The sequence below is a fragment of the Pan troglodytes genome, chromosome 14 (assembly GCF_028858775.2).
Source record: "Pan troglodytes isolate AG18354 chromosome 14, NHGRI_mPanTro3-v2.0_pri, whole genome shotgun sequence".
NCBI classification, from domain to species: Eukaryota; Metazoa; Chordata; class Mammalia; order Primates; family Hominidae; genus Pan; species Pan troglodytes.
The window spans coordinates 44,644,037-44,663,890 of NC_072412.2; the positions used below are offsets into that span (position 1 = coordinate 44,644,037).

The 19,854-nt window shown below is 35.7% G+C and overlaps 2 protein-coding genes and 1 pseudogene across 2 annotated transcripts in view; 1 reads left to right on the plus strand and 2 right to left on the minus strand.

Moving 5' to 3' along the window:
- The window catches only part of RUBCNL (rubicon like autophagy enhancer), a 161,847-nt gene extending 155,257 nt beyond the window's left edge, over nt 1-6,590 (plus strand). Inside the window, exon 15 of the transcript XR_010150297.1 lies at nt 6,417-6,590. The gene's annotated coding sequence lies outside the window, so the exon portion shown is untranslated. The remainder of the gene's footprint in view (nt 1-6,416) is intronic.
- The window catches only part of LRRC63 (leucine rich repeat containing 63), a 64,815-nt gene continuing 51,286 nt past the window's right edge, over nt 6,326-19,854 (minus strand). The window contains exons 10-11 of the mRNA XM_063792504.1: nt 16,154-16,393; nt 6,326-6,539 (exon numbers count right to left, since the gene is read on the minus strand). Of these exons, the coding sequence (XP_063648574.1) occupies nt 6,326-6,539; nt 16,154-16,393 (454 nt within the window). The remainder of the gene's footprint in view (nt 6,540-16,153; nt 16,394-19,854) is intronic.
- LOC104004382 (protein Abitram-like) lies at nt 12,151-13,021 on the minus strand (annotated as a pseudogene).

The window sequence follows — 19,854 nt, forward strand, 5'->3', positions numbered from 1 at the left end:
AAAGATGAATTCTGAGGTGAATCAAAGATAAAAATATAAAATAAGTAAAGTTTAGGTCAATATGTAATTTGAGGACTGAAGAAGGACTTATTAAGCTTAGCATTAAGAAGAAAAACAAAAACTAGAGCGATAGATTTTATAATCTAAAATTTACATTTTCTTTACGTCAAGAAATCTCACTTCAAAAAGGCAGGCAGTAAACTGAGAAAAATATTTTCATCACACATGACAGAAGGTTAATATTCTATCTATCTATCTATCTATCTATCTATCTATCTAAGCTGTTACAAATCAATAAGATAAACAAGCATACCAATAGAAACGTGAGAAAAAGATGTAAAAGGAAAAATCAGAAAAGATAATAGAATCATGATTATTTAACGTGGAACACAAATCAACTTTACTAGTAATAAACAAAAATCAGTGACATTGTCTAATTGGCAATGAATATATTAGTTAATTAATTAATATCAGTAATGTGGGCTTAGGCAAAAAAGGGCATTTTATACATTACTGGTGAAGAGGTAAACTGATATGAAGAACAATTTTATCATAAAAAATTTATATCAAAATTAAATGAAAATGGGTAGAGATTTTGGCAATGATTTAGCTTTAGAAATGTTCTTTATCAAATTGTTGTTTATAATAGAAAAGAAAATGAAGGTAATTTAATTAGAGAATATTAGATAAGTAAATTGGGGCACTTCCATAATGACACATCAACGTTGGAATATCATAACAGAAAGGTATTTGTGATATAAGGTTGAAGAGAGAAAAATAGAAAGTGTCACCATTATATGATCCCATTAAAAGTTAAAACATTTTTAATTTTCATAAGAGTAATACATAATTATATTAAAAATTCAAACAATGAGAAGTTCATCTAGCCAAAAGCAAAGGACCCTATAATCAGACCCTAGATTCTGTTTCCCAGACATAACCATGAATTCATTGTTTACCATTCAGGTGGCTTCTGTCAACCTTTTTCTTTGTGTATACAGGCAGTTGTATGCACACATACTCACTGTCGCAGGATGACTTTGCAATACTCTTGAGTATTTTACAGACAGACAATTTCCGTTATTCCTAGTCCCCCTTCATGTCTTAATTTAACAAAGCACACTTTGCACTAGGAGTGAGAAAAAGATAGAAAAGAGAAAAGAATGAAAGAAAGGAACAAGAGGAGGGCAGGAGGGAGGCTGGAAAGAGAAGGAATGGAAGGCAAGCAAGTTAAGGAATAAGAAGGATAAAAAAGAGCCTGGTTATTGAGATGTTTTCAACAATGATCAAGAAAACCTAGAAACAGAAACATTCACTCATCTCTCTTCTTTCTCTGGTGCTCCTGGAGTTTTGGAAGTTACAGATAAAGTGGGTCTTACAGTGATTACCCAGTGGCTTACATTAGTTGATATTTGAATGTTTAACCAGTCCTGCAGCCAGGCACGGTGGCTCATGCCTATAATCCCAACACTTTGGGAGGTCGAGGCGGGAGGATCTCTTGAGCCCAGGAGTTCGAGACCAGCCCGGGCAATATAGCGAGACCTTGTCTCTACAAAAAATATAAAAATTATCTGGATGTGGTGGTGCCTGCCTGTGGTCCCAGCTACTCGGGAGACTGAGGTGGGAGGATCGCTTGAGCCTCGGAGGCTAAGGCTGTGGTGAGCTGAGATCGTGCCCCTGCACTCCAGCCTGGGTGATAGAGCGAGACCTGTCTGAAAACAAAGAACAAAACAAAACAAAACAAAAACCAGTCCTGCATTCTTGGGATAATTTTTATTGATGAGATCGTCAGTGATAATGATGTATAGTTGAGCCTAATGAAAAGATAATGAGGTATGTTACACCAACACCTGCCTCTCTTGAATCAACACTTTGGTGTGAGCGTTCTGACCTCTGGAGAACAGTGATTCTCAATCTCAGCAAGCACTAGAGTCACCTGGAGACTGGGTAGTAATTAAGATTCCTGGATAGTATTCCCAGGGATTTTGATTTAGTAGGTTGGAGGTAGGTCTGAGAATCCATATTTTTAACAAGTGTATGAATGACGCTAATGCTGTTCTTAAATTATATAATACAAAAAAAAAGCACTACTGGAATAAAGAAAATTCTTCTACATACAGCTGCATGCTTATAGGTACTTAGTGTTTAAGTAAATGCAAGAAGCTGGTTAACAATATGTGGGCATCTGAAGGAAATTAATGTGAAATAGACTTTTCACTCTTAAATCTTTTTTCAGCTGGGTAAAGTATGCTAGTATTACCTATTTAAAAAGCAAATGAATACATATTTTTCCCAACTCCCAATTAAATATAAATGAACATACCTTTTGACCCAGCAATTTACTTCCAGGAAAATATACCACAGATATATGTAAACATACAAACTTATTCATCACAACATTTTTTTCCAAGCAAGAGGTTAAAAAGTTAAAAGTCCATCAAGTAGTAAACTGGTGAAATAAGCTATATATGTTTGCCCAATGGAATAATATGAAACCATAAAGAAAGAACATAAACTAATAATGTACTGATCTGGAATAACCTCTATGACATAATTTGAATGGAAAGATGGAGAAAGGAGTATATATTATGCTAATATTATACAGATAAGGAAGAAATATATGTATATGTTAGCATACATATGCATAAGCTATCCTGGAATACAAAATGATTGATATCGTTGGTTGTCTCTGAGAAGGGAAAAGGATGCCAGGCATCAGGGTTAAAGAAAGAATTTTTATCCTATACACTTTTTTGTACCTTTTGAGTTATGTGACTATGTTACCTAGTAAATATTTTTCAAAAACTAGTTGGTAGATATCTTTCCATTTAAGGAAACAGTTATCTAATTTTTAAATGACTGAATGATAGTGCCTTGTATGGATTTACATACATATTGATGAACTCTTTGAATGTTTCCAGTTTTTCACTATTGTAAATATCCTGGTGGTAAGTATACTTGAATATATTTTTAGACATACGCACAAGTATTTTTTAGCAGAAAATTATTAGACTTATTATGGTAAAAAACAAAAATTAAATGTTGATCGTTATAGCTATATTAAGGTCATCTTTTGTTGTTATTGCTACTTGTAACAGCTTATTGGGTGTCAGGAAGTTTTAGAGGTCTCTGACAGTTCCAGATTTTAGCTGTCCAAAACACTTTTTCTTCCCCTAGTTTTCAGTTCTAGAATTCTCCTTTCTTGTGGAGAATCTAATTAGCATGTTTTGGGAGGGGCTAATTCTGCCTTACCCAGTTCCAGAGATGGGCATGTGACTCAGGCCTGGCCAGGATATGCCATCCATGAAGCTTTAATGATTTGTTTGTATTTGGATTTGTGACCCAGGCTGAGCCAATGAAAATCATCCCTAATGTATTTTACAGTAACAGTTGGGATAGACAGTGTGTTTTCCTCTGAGGTTCCTGAGATTCTTGTACATGAACCTGGAATGATTAGTGACCATCCATATTACCTGGATATGAGACAAAATTTTTAGAAAGTATTGGTAAGAGATAGATGATAGATAGATAGATAGATAGATAGAGTGAGCTAGATTAGATAGACAGAAAACTAGATAATGCCTTGATGACACAGTTTGAGTCCTGAATGAGTTGTGCCAGGAGACACATGCACAACCTATATATATATATATACATTTTTTGTTGTTGTTGTTGAAAAGCTCATTCTTTACTGGTCATATATACTATAGATATGTTCCCCAGTGTGCTGCTTGTCTTTATTTTTGGTTATTTTTGCTCGACAGACATTTAAAAATTTTTTACATGGTAAATTTGTTCATCTTTTCTTTGAGGTTTCATTACCCACTTTAAAAAAAATCTAAATCTGATTTTTAAAAGACCATAGCTATTTATTTTTATATTTTCAACTTAGACCTTTAGGTCTAAAATTGGAAATTAATCTTTGTTGTGGTGTGAGGCAGATAATCCCATTTTTAAAAAAAGAGTAATACATTATATAAATGTGTTACACATATGTATTACACAAATGTATACACACATACACATGTTGAAATGATTGCCTCTGACTTTCATTGGTTGACGGTGTAGCCGAGTACCCCATTTTTAAAAGGAAAAAAATGATTTCTTTTTCTTTTTCCTTTTCCCCCACTTCCTACTTAGCTCTTTAGGAATGCAATTATAACCTTCACCTTCTCTCCATCAGGTATGGCAAGCTTATCTATGTGTTTACTTAGAAGTTGCAGAGACCAAAACTTGAAGCAAATCAGGCCCCTCTGGAACTCTCACCCACTAAGAGATTGCCTCAATTTACAACGTAGCTGCCTGCCATGGCGCCAGCCAGACCACATGATAGATAAGACATCTGAAGCAAGTCACACAGACCCCGCACCTCCTCCCCTCCTCCCCATCCCCCCTTTAAAAGCCCTTGCCTTCTGCCCTGAAGGCTGAAGTGGTATCTCAGGGCAGGAGCCTGTACTACTTCCCCTCGGGTAGCTCTTGAATTAAGTCACTTTTTTTTCCCACCAGACCTTGCTCTTGTTATTCAGACTCTGCAAGCAGTGGATGACTGAACCTGAGTTACAGAGGCATTACAAGGAGGATTTTGTTTTCTTCTTAGGTTTAGTTGTATTTTCTAATATTTCTATAATAAATATGTCTTACTTTCATTAAAAAATACTGTAAGTTACTTTTTTTGGAAGATCTATAAGAGATCACTCAGATTCAAGGTTTATACTAAGCATGAAGAGATTGGGTTCTAAGTATATTTCATATTTGTCTAAGTATCTAGGTATATTTAGTTTTGAAACGTCCTTCAGAATTTGTCATTTCCCTTGAAAGCTATTCTTTTTTATTTCCTATTTCATTGTGAAATTACTCAGTTAAACCAAAACCCAACATGTTTTGAATAAATAAATAAACATATTTCTTCCCCAAGAAATATTTCAGGAACAAGGGTGAGTATTAATAAACTATATGCCACAGGGAGTTAGTATTATTTTCTTCATCTTGTTTTCTAATTATGAGTATATTACATTTTAATGAATTAATTTATCATACTATAAATATCCCTTTCTGTATGCATGTGTAATATGGTAGTTACTTCTCTCATTATAAATAATTTTATTCTTATGCTGGAGAATATAGTGTATACTTATCAAGCAAAGCAAAGTTTACCTGATTCTGCTGAAAAATGAAACAGAGTCTCAAGGAAAAGCGTGTAAGCATTGCAATTTATTGAAATCAATAGAAAAATTATTCTGCTTGATTTATCTTTATTTAAATGATATCACTAAAAGACACACACAAACATGACAATGTATATTTTCTGACATTAATGATGATAGCTGTGTAAGTTTAAATCATTTCATATCACTAAATTTAGCAATGATATTTGAGATTTAAGTGAACTGTGTGTAAAGATATGTGAAACAATTCTATGCCATTCTAAAGTTGTTTGTATATCAAAATGCCCTTTTATCTTTCTCTTACCAAACGTTAATTCTTAAAGTAAGTTTTACTATATGTATATGCTGCTTTGCAATGTTATTTTGTAAGCTGTATTTTATTTTTGTGTCAGGCTATCACTGTAGGCCTTGGTAGATGCTGGTGCTAGCCTATGGAATCAGACTAATGTCCAGTTTCTCAGCTTTAGGACATGAAGTTCAAGGTAACAATTAAAGACTGTACCAGTTCTCTAAGAACCTGGGACATTAATTTAAACAAACAAATGGGGATAGAATTAATCTTTTATTCCCCAAAACAACCTACAATTGAGATGGAAGGTGCTGGTCAGATTTCCACAGAAATGCACAAGCATTGAGCACTTGGATGTGTGACATTGAAGCTCTATGCAGCACATACCCCACTGATGACTCTGCAATGCTATCTCGTCACTTAGTATGGATGCATGAAAAGACCAGTTGTAAGACATAACCCATTTTGCAAAGGATTCCAACATTTTTCCTTTTATAGTAAACAGGCTCTGAAAGAAATTTTCTAGAGCTTTATTCAAATCTAAAGGCTTTACTAATCCTCCTTGGGTAATTGCAACAATTCCCAAAAAATCACAAACTTTCATAAGGAGCTAGAATTACAAAGAGCATTCATATGAGAAGACACTTACGTCTTCCAAACAGAACCTCTACTTTCAAAGAGATGAATTACTATATGCAGATATATATGCAGTAAAAGCCAGTAAAGTTTATATATATATGAATATATATATGAATATATATATGAATATATATATGAATATATATATGAATATATATATGAATATATATATGAATATATATATGAATATATATATGAATATATATATGAATACATACGATAAATCACTGTACTATAATTCTTTTGACAACTCCACATCTAGAGCTATTCTTCTACTAGGACTACCATCTAAAACAAAACTGCTTTCCTTTATTCTTCTATAGCAAGAAGGAGAACAGACATAAAACATAACTGGAAGCTGTGATGCTCCAAAAATATCACAGGATCGGATGACACGAAAACCTTCACCAAACTTGGGACCATGACACCATTCACACCTGGATGTGCTGAAATGGAGGAAACAGCAAGTCAATATTTAATAAATTTTTACTAAAGACTCTGTGCTATCCAAGACTCCAAATAGTATAAAATATGGCCCTTATCTTCATTGAGCTTACCAGCTAGGTGAGTGCTACCCATTAAGTGAAAGACTAAACGCTAAAAGAGCTGAACAATAAAGTAGGTATATGTATAATACAATCCTAGCTTTTTAAAACAAAAGGGTATATATGCATAACAAGAAAAAACTCTAATGATAGATCCCAAATTGAAAATAGTTATTATTCTTGGGAAATGTGATCACAGGGGTTTTATGTTTTTTTATAATGTGTTTCTTTATTTTCTAATTTTTTATAATAAACATGTTATTTTTTATGATACAAAATAAATATATCATTTAAAAAAATAAAAGTACTATCATAACCTAGTATGGAATTAGAGTCCATAATATATTTTTAAATGGTTAGAAATCAGTTAAAAAATATTAATCCATTAGTACATTAACATTAGTACAGGCATAGACTATTCACAGAAGAAGAAAAAATGAATGTCAAGAGAACATAGGTAAAGCTTTTCAATCTCCCTAGTAATCGGGGAATACAAAACAAAATAGCAAAGAAATACCATTTCACAATCATCAGATTATAAGAATATGTTTAAGTATTTAAACAAACTATAAAACCACTGGAAGAAAACATAGTGGAAATGCTTCCGGACATTGACCTAGGCAAAGATTTTATGGCTAAGACTTGAAAAGCATAAGCAACAAAAATAAAAATAGACAAATGGGACTAATCTCGAATTAAAAACCTTCTTCACTGCAGAGGAAAAATCAACAGAATCAACAGCCTACAGAATGGGAGTAAACATTTGCAAAGCATTCATCTGACAAGGCACTAATGAATATATGAGGAACTTAATTCAACAGCAAAAAAAAAAAAATCTGATTTTAAAATGATCAAAGAATAGATATTCTCAAAACAAGACATATAAATTGGCCAATAAGTATATGAAAAAATGCTCAACATCACTAATATTTAGGGAAATGCAAATCAAAACCATAATAAGATATCTTACCCTGGTGAGAATGGCTATTATAAAAAAGACAAAAAGTAAAAAATGCTGGTAAAGATGCAGAAAAGAAGCAACTCTTACACACTTTCAGTGGTAAATGTAAATTAGTACAGCCATCAGAATGGAGGATGGCGGTTTCTCAAAAAACTAAAAATAAAGCTATCATACTATCCAGCAATCTCATTACTGGGTATTTATCCAAAGCAAAGGAGATCAGCATATTGAAGGGACATCTGCACCCCCATATTTATTGCAGCTCTATTCACAATCGCCAAGATATGGAGTTGACCTAAATGTTTATCAACAGATGAATGGATAAAGAAAATGTGGTATATACACACAATGGAATACTATTCAGCTATAAAAGGAATAAAATCTTGTCATTTGTGGCAACAGGGATGATCCTAGAGGACACTATGTTAAGTGAAATAAGTCAGGCACAGAACGGCACTCATATGTGGAAACTAAAAACAAATTGAGCTCATGGAAGTAGAGAGTAGAATTGTGGTTATTAGAGGCTGGGAAGGGTAAGAGGAAGAGGAGGATAGGAGAGGTTAAAAATGGAAAAAAAATCACAGGTAGATAGGAGTTTTAGTGTTCTATAGCACTGTAGGTGAATATAGTTAACAATAATTTATTGTGTATTTTCAAAAAGCTAGAAGATTTTAAATGTTCACAACACAAAGAAATGATAAATAAGGTGATGGATATACTAAGCTGATTTTATCAGTACATACTATATACATGTATTGAAATATCACCCTGTATGTTACAAATATGTATAATTATGTGCCAACCAAAAATAAAAGAAAAAATAAAAACAAACAAAAATTTCTATCATTGTTATGCTCAAGGAAGTCAAGGTAAAATTTTGTGGAACATGAGTCTTCTGACCCCATTCTCAATGGAAGTGGATTCTCTGTCTGAGGTGATACAATGTGGGTAGAGAGACAGAGAGAGGCAGACAGCAATGATAAGTTGTACAGGACAGAAAAGACATACATAGCTGCTAATTGACAGGGCAGCCATTGGAGTGACAGCAGTAGATGAGCTTAGAGTGACTTTAGTGCAAGCCTACAGCTGAGCTGCAATCCAAAGAACTCAGCAAAAGTAGGACAGTATCGAAATTTTCAGTAGCTAGAAATTCAGGATTAAAGCCAAGGGCAGACACTGGAGGATGACAGTGGTTGGGTGACAAATCCCTCCCTCACTGTTCTTATTTTTACTAATATCACAGTCATCTTTGATGAGATTGAACCCTTAGTCATTTTTCATCCTCCCTCTCTCACTCAGCTCACATACCTAGGTATGTTAATTTTACCTCCATAATTTGTCTTGCATTTCCTGCCTGTTCATACCCATACTTATTACTTTGGATCAATCCCTCCTTACCTGTTATGGACATGAGTGTTTTAACTGACCTCCACCCAGCCTTCCCCTGCACTAGTCTATCTGTGACATACTGCCAGGTCTATTTGTACTATTTGGACTCAGTGACTCTCAAGGCCTGAAGAAAAAACTTCCAATGCATTCAGTGATCTCCAATGGACAACTAGCTAACTCCATTTATTTCTTTTTAGCTCACTTCTTGGTACTTTTTTTTTTTTTTTTTTTTTGAGACGGAGTCTTGCTCTGTCACCCAGGCTGGAGTCCAGTGTCATGATCTCAGCTCACTGCAACCTCTGCCTCCTGGGTTCAGGTGATTCTCCTGTCTCAGCCTCCCAAGTAGCTAGGATTACAGGCATGTGCCACCACGCCCAGCTAACTTTTGTAATTTTAGTAGAGACAGGGTTTTGCCATGTTGGCCAGGCTGTTCTTGAATTCCTGACCTCAGGTGATCAGCCTCTTCCACCTCCCAAAGTGTTGGGATTACAGGCGTGAGCCACCATGCCCAGCCACCGCTACTCTTTTTTTTTTTTTTTTTTTTTTAAGGCAGATTCTCACTCTGTTGCCCAGGCTGGAGTGCAGTGGCACAATCTTGGCTCACTGCAACCTCAGGCTCCTGGGTTCAAGTGATTCTCCTGCCTCAGTCTCCTGAGTAGCTGGGACTACAGGTGCCCGCCAGCACGCCCCGCTAATTTTTTGTATTTTTAGTAGAGACAGGGTTTCACCACATTAGCCAGGATGGTCTCGATCTCCTGACCTCATGATCTGCCACCTCAGCCTTCCAAAGTGCTGAGATTACAGGAGTGAGCCACCGCGCCCGGTCCACTACCCTTTATGGATGTTTTGTTCTGGCTGAATATTTATTTTTCTCTTTGTACACATCCCTCTTTTCCCATTTTGTTTCCTCTTTCTGGAATGTCCCTTGAACACAAGACATAGTTCCAAATTTTACTGGTCCTTCAAGACCCTTCTCAAATACTATTTCATCCCTGAATCTTTCCCCTATGTCCCCAACTATTTGTTATCAGCTCCTCCTCCAGCTGCTTTTATTTATAATTCACTTGTGTCAGTTTTTATTTACATGAAAATGAGTCCTTGTAAAATTTCCAAACAATAAGGAAATATATAGAGAAAAACACAGAGATTCCTGCTTATTCCTCTCTTCAATCACTGGAACTCCTCTCCCTAGAATAACTAAAGCTCTTCCCTTGGGTTGTCCCCTCCAGCTCCTAGATAAGTAACTGTTTCTTACAAAAATGGAATCTTTCTCACATGTGTGCACCCTCACTGTGTATGTATGTGTCTGTGGGAACAATTTGCTTTTTTTACTTAATAAAATGTCTTGGACAACTTTCCATGTCAAAACATTCATTCTTATTAATAGCATCATAATGTTTTATAGTATGAATATGCCACAAGTTATTTTACCACTCTCTGACTGAGGCAGATTTAGGCTGCAGTTATAATCCCTGTATCTAACTTTGTGTTTACATGTAACTATTTCTATAAGACAGATTCCTGAGATTTAAGGTGCTATTTTAAAGTCTAAGAAACTGTCAAATTGCCTTCCAAGAAGCTTTCACCAATTTATAGTACCAACAATGATACATGATGATAGTCATATTTTTGGGCATCCAAAGCTAGCACAATATCAGTCTTTTAAATTTTGATAAAATAGGTAAGTTAAAAAAAGATTGTTGCTATTTTACATTGCAGTTTCTTGATTACTAGTGATATTACATTCTTCATGTTTATCACCTATCTGTATATTGTCATCCATGAATTTCATATTCCTATCACTTATCTACTTGTCTATGGTTTATATCTTTTCTTATTGATTTATGGAAGATATACAGTAGTGTCCTCTTATCGAAGGTATTGCTTTCCACAGTTTCAGTTATCAACTGTGGTCCAAAAATAATAAGTGAAAAATCCCGTAAATAAGCAATTTGTAAGTTTTAAACTGCCCACCTGGGACAGGAATTATCTCTTTGTCCAATGTATCCACATTGTAGACGCTACCCATTGTTGCCCTCTGAGTTATCAAATCAACTGTTGTGGTATTGCAGGACTTGTTTAGGTAACCCTTATTTTACTTAATATTGCCCCAAAGTGTGACAGTAGTGATACTGGCATACTGTTATAATTATCTTATTTTATTATTAGTTATTAGTTATTGTTATTATTAGTTATCTCTTACTGTGCCTAATTTATAAACTTTTTTCTGTATAAATGTGTATTTTATTTAAAAACAGGGATATTGAAATATATTTATGTGTTACAGCCCTTACAGAAAAATGACAAGTTTTATAGTCCTTTTATTTGAAATTCAGTGTAAACTGATCTTAAACTATAAATTCATAGTTGTTGGAGTTTTTTTTTTTTTTTTTAGTTTAAATGATGTGAAAGCATTTGTTCCTTTCAAAGGCTTCTATGCCTTTGAATGACATATTCTCAGTAATTTATTTGCTGGTAACTAGAGTATGTGAGACTTAGTGACTACAATATGCATACTTTAATAATTAGCTTCCCACTGCATTATAATACATTTCCTAGGAAAGCTTTTGTATTTTTCATAGCCTTTTCACATATCCCTGATTTAAGCAGTCACAGTGTTGCAGTTTTACTTTGTTTCAGAGGGGAAGGCCATCTTGTTGGCATAAGGAGGGCAGAAGATATAATCTGCACTCCAGCCTCTTCCCTACAATCTAAAAGGGAGAGGAGTTGAGGCAGATGGGCTGGGACTAGACTTTTTGGTAGTCACATTATAGCAGATTGTGTAAGAAAGGCTGGTTAGGTTTTTTTAAACTTCAAACTAATAGGACAATGAGGCAAAAGCAATAACCATACCATAATGTTCAAACAGAAGTAGGTTAAAATGTAGTACAGTTATCCCTTGGTTTACATGGGGCATCGGTTCCAGGACCTTCCACATATACCCAAATCCACACATAACTCAAGTCCTGCAGTCGGCCCTTTGGAAACTGAGTATATGAAAAGTCAGCCTGCTCTATAAGTGGGTTTTGTGTTTGGTTAATGATATATTTTTGATTCGTTTATGGTACCCTCTAACGTTTAAACCCATGTTGTTCAAGGGTCAAACGTATTTACTTCTGGATTATGGGATAATGTGTAAATTATTTTTACTTAGCTACTTAAAACTTTTCCATATTTTCTAAATTTTCTTCGAAGAGCTTTGTTTGTTTTTAATCAGAAAAACATTCCTTGCGTGCCAATTGTTAGAGAGATCCAAGAGACCAGGGTAAGTACATGGGCAGGCCAGATCTGGCAGGCTGAAGACAAATGGGAACCAAGGCTCATTATGCAAGCCAGAGAGGGGAAACGAAGGTAAGTGAAGCACCAGGCCTCCTCGGCCTATGGCTGTGAAATATGCTTCACATATACTGGTTCTTCTCCTTTCGTGCACTGATGGTTTAGGCCAGGTAACAAGAATCCCACTTTGCTTTTTGCTCCATGTCAGTCCTCATGACGTCACTGTTGTGGCATTAATGCATTTCACCATGACTTCTTCATACCGTTTTTGTGTCAGTAACCCTTCTGTTATGTTTTTACTTTCTTCAAATTTGGGTAACTCAACTGCAATGTAGCCTTCAGTGATGGCTTTTCTTGAAGAATAGATGGCTTATGGAGAATGTTTTTCATTCACTTCCATCGAACATCCTCTCACACAACTAGATACAGTATATTCTTCGCCATCTGAGCAGTAAATCTTACAGAGAGGTGCAAGTTCTGTTATAAACTGTGCCCCCCACTTAAATTTCCCGGAGACCTTGTTCTGAAGTCTGCTACAGTTGGGACTGATCTGACAGGGAATGCTTTTAATTGTTTTTCCACTCTGAAGAACTGGATGAGATTCTGCCAATGTGATGACACATATTCGGTTAGAGTACTGTGGTATACAGTGGTCCTTACAAGATCTTCCTTCGACATCTGCTTTGTACCAGCGAGTGAAGTATTGATCCACGAACAAAGGCACCACCGGCTCTGCAGTTTGGCGCTCGGTAGCCATGGTGACCTCAGGCGCCACCACCCCTATAAATTAAACTTTATTATAGATATGCATGTATAGAAAAACAATGTATATAAGATTCAGTGCTACCCATGGTTTCGGGCATCCACTGGAGGTCTTGGAATGCATCTCCCAAGGATAAGGGATGACTACTATATATATATATATATATGTGTATATATATATGTATATAGTGTCTACTATATCTATACAGTAGATATATCTACTACATCTCTATAGTAGATATATAGATATATAGTATATATATCTATAGCGACTACTATATATATAATATATATTATATATATATATTATTCAACTATTTTAAGCACTGCAATATCTTCTTCCAGTTAATGGCTTGTCTTTTAATTTCATTGATAGTATCTTATATTTATGTAAATATTACACTTTTGTCAAATTTATAAAACTTTGCTTTACTGTTTATATTTCTTGCTTTGCAGTTAAGATATGTCTGCCTACCATGAAGTCATACAGAGAGCCTTCTACACTTCCTTGTAAAAGCTTTAAAGTTTTGCTTTTCATATTTAAATCTTTAATCAAAATGGAAATGATTTTTTTGTGTGTCTGATGGTGACATATATATAGCAGGAATCTGATTTTATTGTTTTTTCCTTGTGGATGACTAATTATCTCAGCATCATTTATTCCAAAGTCTATTCTCTCACTACTGATCCACAGTGCTATTCTGTCAAAATGTCAAGTTTTCCCACATGCATGAGAACAAAATAACTGGACTATGTTTTCTCTTCCATTGGCTGATTTGCCTTTCCTTGCACTTCATACCAACCTTTATTACCTTCTCTAACTTTGTATAGTAAGTCTTGATGTCTGGTGGGCAAGGCTTTTATGTTAGGGTTTTTTTTTTTCAGATTTATTTTGACTATTTTGGATCCTCTCCTTTTCCATATACATTTTAGAATCAGCTTATTAAGTTTCTGAGAAAATTCTATTGGCTTCTTCACCAGAATCGCATTGAATTTATAGCTCTATTTGGGGATAACGTGTTTTTAGTACTGAGTCTTATTATCCCTAAATATCTATAACTCTTCCATTTATTTCAGCCTTCTTTACTATTCTATAAAGCTTTAGCTTTTTTTCCATAAATGTTTTGCACATTTTTCACTTAATATATTCCTACATTAGGTTTGTTTCTTCCTATCATAAAAAGTATCTTTTAAAAATTATATTTCTAACTGTTTGATGTCTGGTTTTAGTTATATTTTTTAAACCCCATATCATAGACATTGTTATTTCATAGAGATCATGTTTGTTTACCTACATATTTTCCAAATGCTTTTCTCACCATTCCGTCTTGCCTCTCAGAACTTGCATCTGGAATCATTTTTCTTTTTTTGATGTACATCCTTTGCAACTTCCTTTGGTGAAAATTTATTGTGAGTAAATTCTCTTTTGGTTTATCTGAAAATACCATGTTTTCTCTTGTTCTTGAAAGCTTTGCTGGGCAAAATAATATTTTTTTTCAGTCACTGGTCCACTGTTGCTGACAGTTGATTTGTTGTTTTTTGTAAGGGATTTTTTTTTTCCTGGCTGATTTTAGGTTCTTATCTTTGTCTTTGGGGTTCTTCAGTTTTACCACAAGGTATTTTACTTAGCTTTTATAGAGCTCCCGATGATGTCTGCGAATTCATATCTTTTATTACTTCTAAGAATCTGTAGCCATTATCTCATTGAATAATGACTCCCACCATTCTCTCTGTTCTCACTTTCTGAGTCTCCAAGTGTATGTTAAATCTTGTCCTTTTTTCTCCAGTCTTTTTACCTCCTGTCTAAATGTTTACTATAATTTTTTCAGATCTCTCTTCAGGTGTGTATAATCTGCTGTTTAACTCATGCATTGAGTTAATGTTAACTATTATTTTTTAGTTTCTAGAATTTCATTTTACTTAACATTTCTTTCTCATATTTTCCTGGTCACAGTTGCAATACTCATATCCTAGGTCCTTGGAAATTAGTATCTGTTTGATTGTTTTGCTTTTTTCTTGGTGGCTTGTTTCCTCATATATTTGGAAATTTCTTTAAGCTGTGAGCTAATATTCGTTTGAATGTAATTTTCTGGAAACTTTACAGTCTAAATCAAGGATGTTTCTCTCAAAAACTTTTTTTCTGCTGGGAGAGTTAGTTCGCTGCTCTGGGACCATTTAGCCTCTTTTGGGGTCCACATGCAATTCAGGAATCTCAAGTTCAGCTTCCCAAATAGCTTGTGGTGAATCGAAATCTCATGATCCCATATCTGTTTACCACACACTAGTTAGGTTATAATTCTTCAAAAAAATTACTGCCTTTGTGATTTTTCTTACTTTCTCATGTGCATTCATGAATATTGACATCTTAATACCATAAAATCAAAAACTTCTGGGCCTGGTTCCTTTTTCATTGGTAGATTTTTAACCACTGTTCAATTTCTCCAATAGTTACTAGGCTGTTTAGGTTTTCTGCCTTTTATTGAGTCAATGTTTCTAATTTATATATTCCTGGGAAGCCATTTTACTTAGGCACATAGCAAATATTTGTTAAATTAATAACCTAAGCACTGATGGTCAATAATTCAATGAAAATCGTCTTCTACCATCTGAAGAAAGTAAGCGACAAGCCTAAGTGGATTGTAAGGATGTGGGAGTTTAAGTACCCTGGTCTTGAGATTAGGCAATGATTCCAACACTGGTCATTGATACCCTGAGGGAGGTTACTCCATGCATGCCTGCTCTATTCCTGGTCTCCATGACATCACAGTGGAGTGAAACACCTCCTAGAATCGTGTGTCTGGAGCCAAATAATTTTTTTTGGAAGAATCCACTTCTATGAACTTAGAAATTTATAGAAAAGATTTATGCAACAGCCATAGAGACAACTCATATTTCACACTGGATTTAAGTAACAACTTGAGAATATCACACAATGGGGCCGGATTCAGACTACATTATTATACCTGAAGAACTGGATGGAGCGATTTGAAGAATTGTGTGTATGGTTTTGTGTGTCTCAATGGAGTATGTGTGCGTGTTAGTGACACTGTCATCTAAGCCTGTAATGAAGAACATTTTAAATGCTTAAAGGTATATTTTGGTTAAAAGGGCTTCAGCATTTGCTCACCATTTTAGTAACTTCTGAACTTCTACTGGGATCTTATCATAAAATTTATGTAGTTTATTTTGGACAATGAACAAAGAAATAATTTGAGTAAGTTGTTGTGGATTATTCAAAGAATTATCTCTCCAAAAACAAGGATGAGTGAAATTATTCTCAAACTGAATTTTTGTCAGGTTAAGCTTCAAAATTCCATGGGGGAAAAAATTCAGTTCATTCCCATCAACAGTCAGTTTTTCAAGTGATCTGTAAATAAAGGAAACCACACTTTAAAAGGTATTATACAATTCATAATATTAAAGTAAAATTCTGCCTCAATTGTTCATGAAAATTGGCATCAAACTAGTACCAATAAAATACAAGTATGAATTTAAGTATTTCTTTAGAATCAAGAGAATTAATTTATAAAGCAATAGAACCAATATAGTATTATGCAAATAAGTGCCTTTGAGTGAATAGCACGGTTTAAGTACATAGTTTGGATTTTTGCAATATGTCATCACTATGGAAAAAGAAATATCCACAAACACAAGATTAATCAATGTCATATTACATAAAATATAGTATAGTATGATACATAGAATATATTTTCATAGACAAATTAAACATCAACACATATTCAAGCCCAATCAAAATAGTGAAATTTATGCTATCAGAACATATTATGTGCTATTTTGTGCTTTGACTTTTCATTAACTGGGTCCTCTGGGTTTTTTCTGTGTCAATTACTTCTAATAACCCTTATTATTTATTCAAAGAGAACCAACATTACTGATTTTCTTATTTTCACTTGCCTTAATGGTATTTTTGTACAGTCATGTATCTCCTTTCTAATTAGTCCTAGAAGCAGACAGAAAAGAGTCTGTTCATGAGACACACATAAAAATCAAATCAAAGGCTGGTCCAACTTGTCAAATGTATTAGAGGTGAAAAGGCTGATATATGAACGTTGGGAAACAAACTGCTGAGGGCCTCTGGATTCTCATTTACAGTCTAGTTTCACAACTCATATCTACACAGTGAACTTATTTATGACTCCTGATAACATTAAAATGTGATCAACAAGGGTATTTAAAACAATGAGGCTAGGAAGATGGCACCTCAGCTCTCTTTATCCCTCAACCAGAGTTTGACTAATTCACCTCTCATGGTCTGAAAAAGGTGAGCAAGACCCCAGGCTCTGCCACAGTCCTGAATGAGAGAGCTGGCATGGCCACCTTTTTCTTCTGCACAAATCACAAGCCTAGGGGCCGGCAGCAGAGAGCCCTGCTCTGGTCTGAATGTTTCTGTCCCCCCAAAATTCAAATATTGAAATCTTTACCTTAAGTTGATGGTATTTGGAGGTGGGGCCTTTAGGAGGTGACTAGATCAGGGTGGGAGCCCTCATGCATGAGATTAGTGCCCTTATAAAAGAGACTTGAGAGAGCCCTCACCCCTTCTGTCATGTGAGATTAGAGTGAGAAGATGGCTGTCTATGAGGAAGTGGGCCCTCACCAGACACCACATCTGCTGGGGCCTTGATATTGGACTTCCCAGCCTGTGGGAAATAAATTTCTGTTTTTTATAACTGCCCAGACTATGGTGTTTTGTTATAGTAGCCCAAGCTGAGAAATACAAATTCTATGTGGACAATCAGAATGAGTGTGGCACACTCTAGGCAAATGCTAGTGAAGGTTCACCACGGCTCACCTGAATAGCCATGGTGAGGCTCTCCCTGCCTGAGTTGGTTTACCTCGAAGGACACACCTGTTTAGCTGCCTCCTTCCCCTCAATGAGTTCTAAGAGAGCTAGGCAGGCTAAACATTTTTTTTTTGAGATGGAGTCTCACTCTGTTGCCCAGGCTGGAGTGAAGTGGCCTGATCTCGGCTCACTGCAAGCTCTGCCCCCTGGGTTCAAGTGATTCTCCTGCCTCAGCCTCACAGGTAGCTGGGAATACAGGCATCCGCCACCACCACGCCTGGCTAATTTTCGTATTTTTAGTAGAGATGGGGTTTCACCATGTTGGCCAGGCTAGTCTTGAATGCCTGACCTCAGGCAATCCACCCGCCTCGGCCTCCCAAAGTGCTAGGATTACAGGTGTGAGCCACTGCACCTGGCTGCTAAGACATCCTTAAAGCTAGAATAGCTCTGTGTTGAGACTGCCTTGGCAGCTGAGCACCCTGAGGTGCAGAGAAGCTTCCTCCTCATCCACCACTCACTTTCTTAGCATTCTGAGTGGTGTTCTGTGACTGCCATTGGACTTGCATGGAAGAAAGAGTGGCCAGAAGAGAAAAACCCAGAGAACACACAAAGCAAATGTCCTGGGACAAGCATCTTCTGTGGAGGGATGGATACAAAGCTGGGGAGGGGGGTGGGGAAACAAGATTCAAATACAGCACACACAGACACACTGAGATGTTCTGGAACCAAAATGCATGATGTGTAAAACTAAAAAGTTAAGTGGATGAATGAAAGAAGAACATGATCTTCACGGCGATCCAAATTAGAGGCAATGACAAAGTAGAAGAAATAATTCAAAACAAAATAAATAAATAAATAAAAACCATGAGGAAAAATCTAGGTACCATGGAAGACAGATCTAGGAGACCTAACATGTAAACAATAGGCATTTTAGGAAGAAAATACGAAACAGATGGAGAAGGACAGGAACTATTTAAACATATTTTCTTAACCAGAAAAGAGAAGTTTGAGCTGGCTGATTGAAATAATTCACTGAATTCCGGGAAAGACAGCTTAAGAAAAAGACAACTTGTAAGCATAATCTAATAAAATTCTGAAAGGTCAAAGTTTATGGGAGAATCTTAGTCTTTCCAGTTAAGAAGAAAAGTTGCTTAGGAAGAAAAAAGAATCAAACTGGCATCAGGTGCCTCCCCAGCACCCTGGAAACTAGAGGAGGACACAATGATGGAGGCTACTGTGAAACACGCTGAATGAAAGCTTGTCCACTCACTCAGGACATCATTTATTCGTCAGGGTTAAAGATTCAGAGAAAAAATTACCTAGGTATTTCATCTGAGGAAAATACTTAAGGAAAAACGCTAAACAGCCAATGAATCAAAAGAGACACGGCCAGGTTCCAGGTGAGAGGAAAGGAGCGAAACAGCTGTAAACAATGAGTCTTGAACTACATACAGATAAATACAAAAGGAGAATGAACTAAAATGCTTGTAAGATTTAAGTGCTAAATAAGCATTCTTTAATAAAAAGAGACATGATGCAAAGGAAAATACTAATGAGAATCTGAAACAAAAGTTTCTAAACTATTTCAGCAAAGCCTAGAGTTGGATAAGGGGAAGATGAGTTTGCAAAGAAAGCAGGAAAATAACAGTGTTCTAAAGGTCTCAACGAACAGTGGAAGGCAGCAGTGGGGAGACAGACCATCATGGTGGCAGAAGTAGTTTTTTATATTGCCTTTATAAAATGTTAAAGAAAATGTGTTTGATTATGAGTTTGGGAAAAGGAAAGATAGCCAATAACAGATTAGGGTAGTACAATAGAATGCCAAAATTAATAAGATAGAAAAAAAGAGGTGGTAGGATCACTTGAGGCTAGGAGTTTGAGACCAGCTTGGGCAACATAGTGAGACCCCCATCTCTACAAAATATAAACAAATTAGCGAGGCATGGTGGTGTACACCTATAGTCCCAGCTATTCAGGAGGCTGAGGCAGGAGAATTGTGAGTCCAGGAGTTCAAGGCCGTAGTGAGC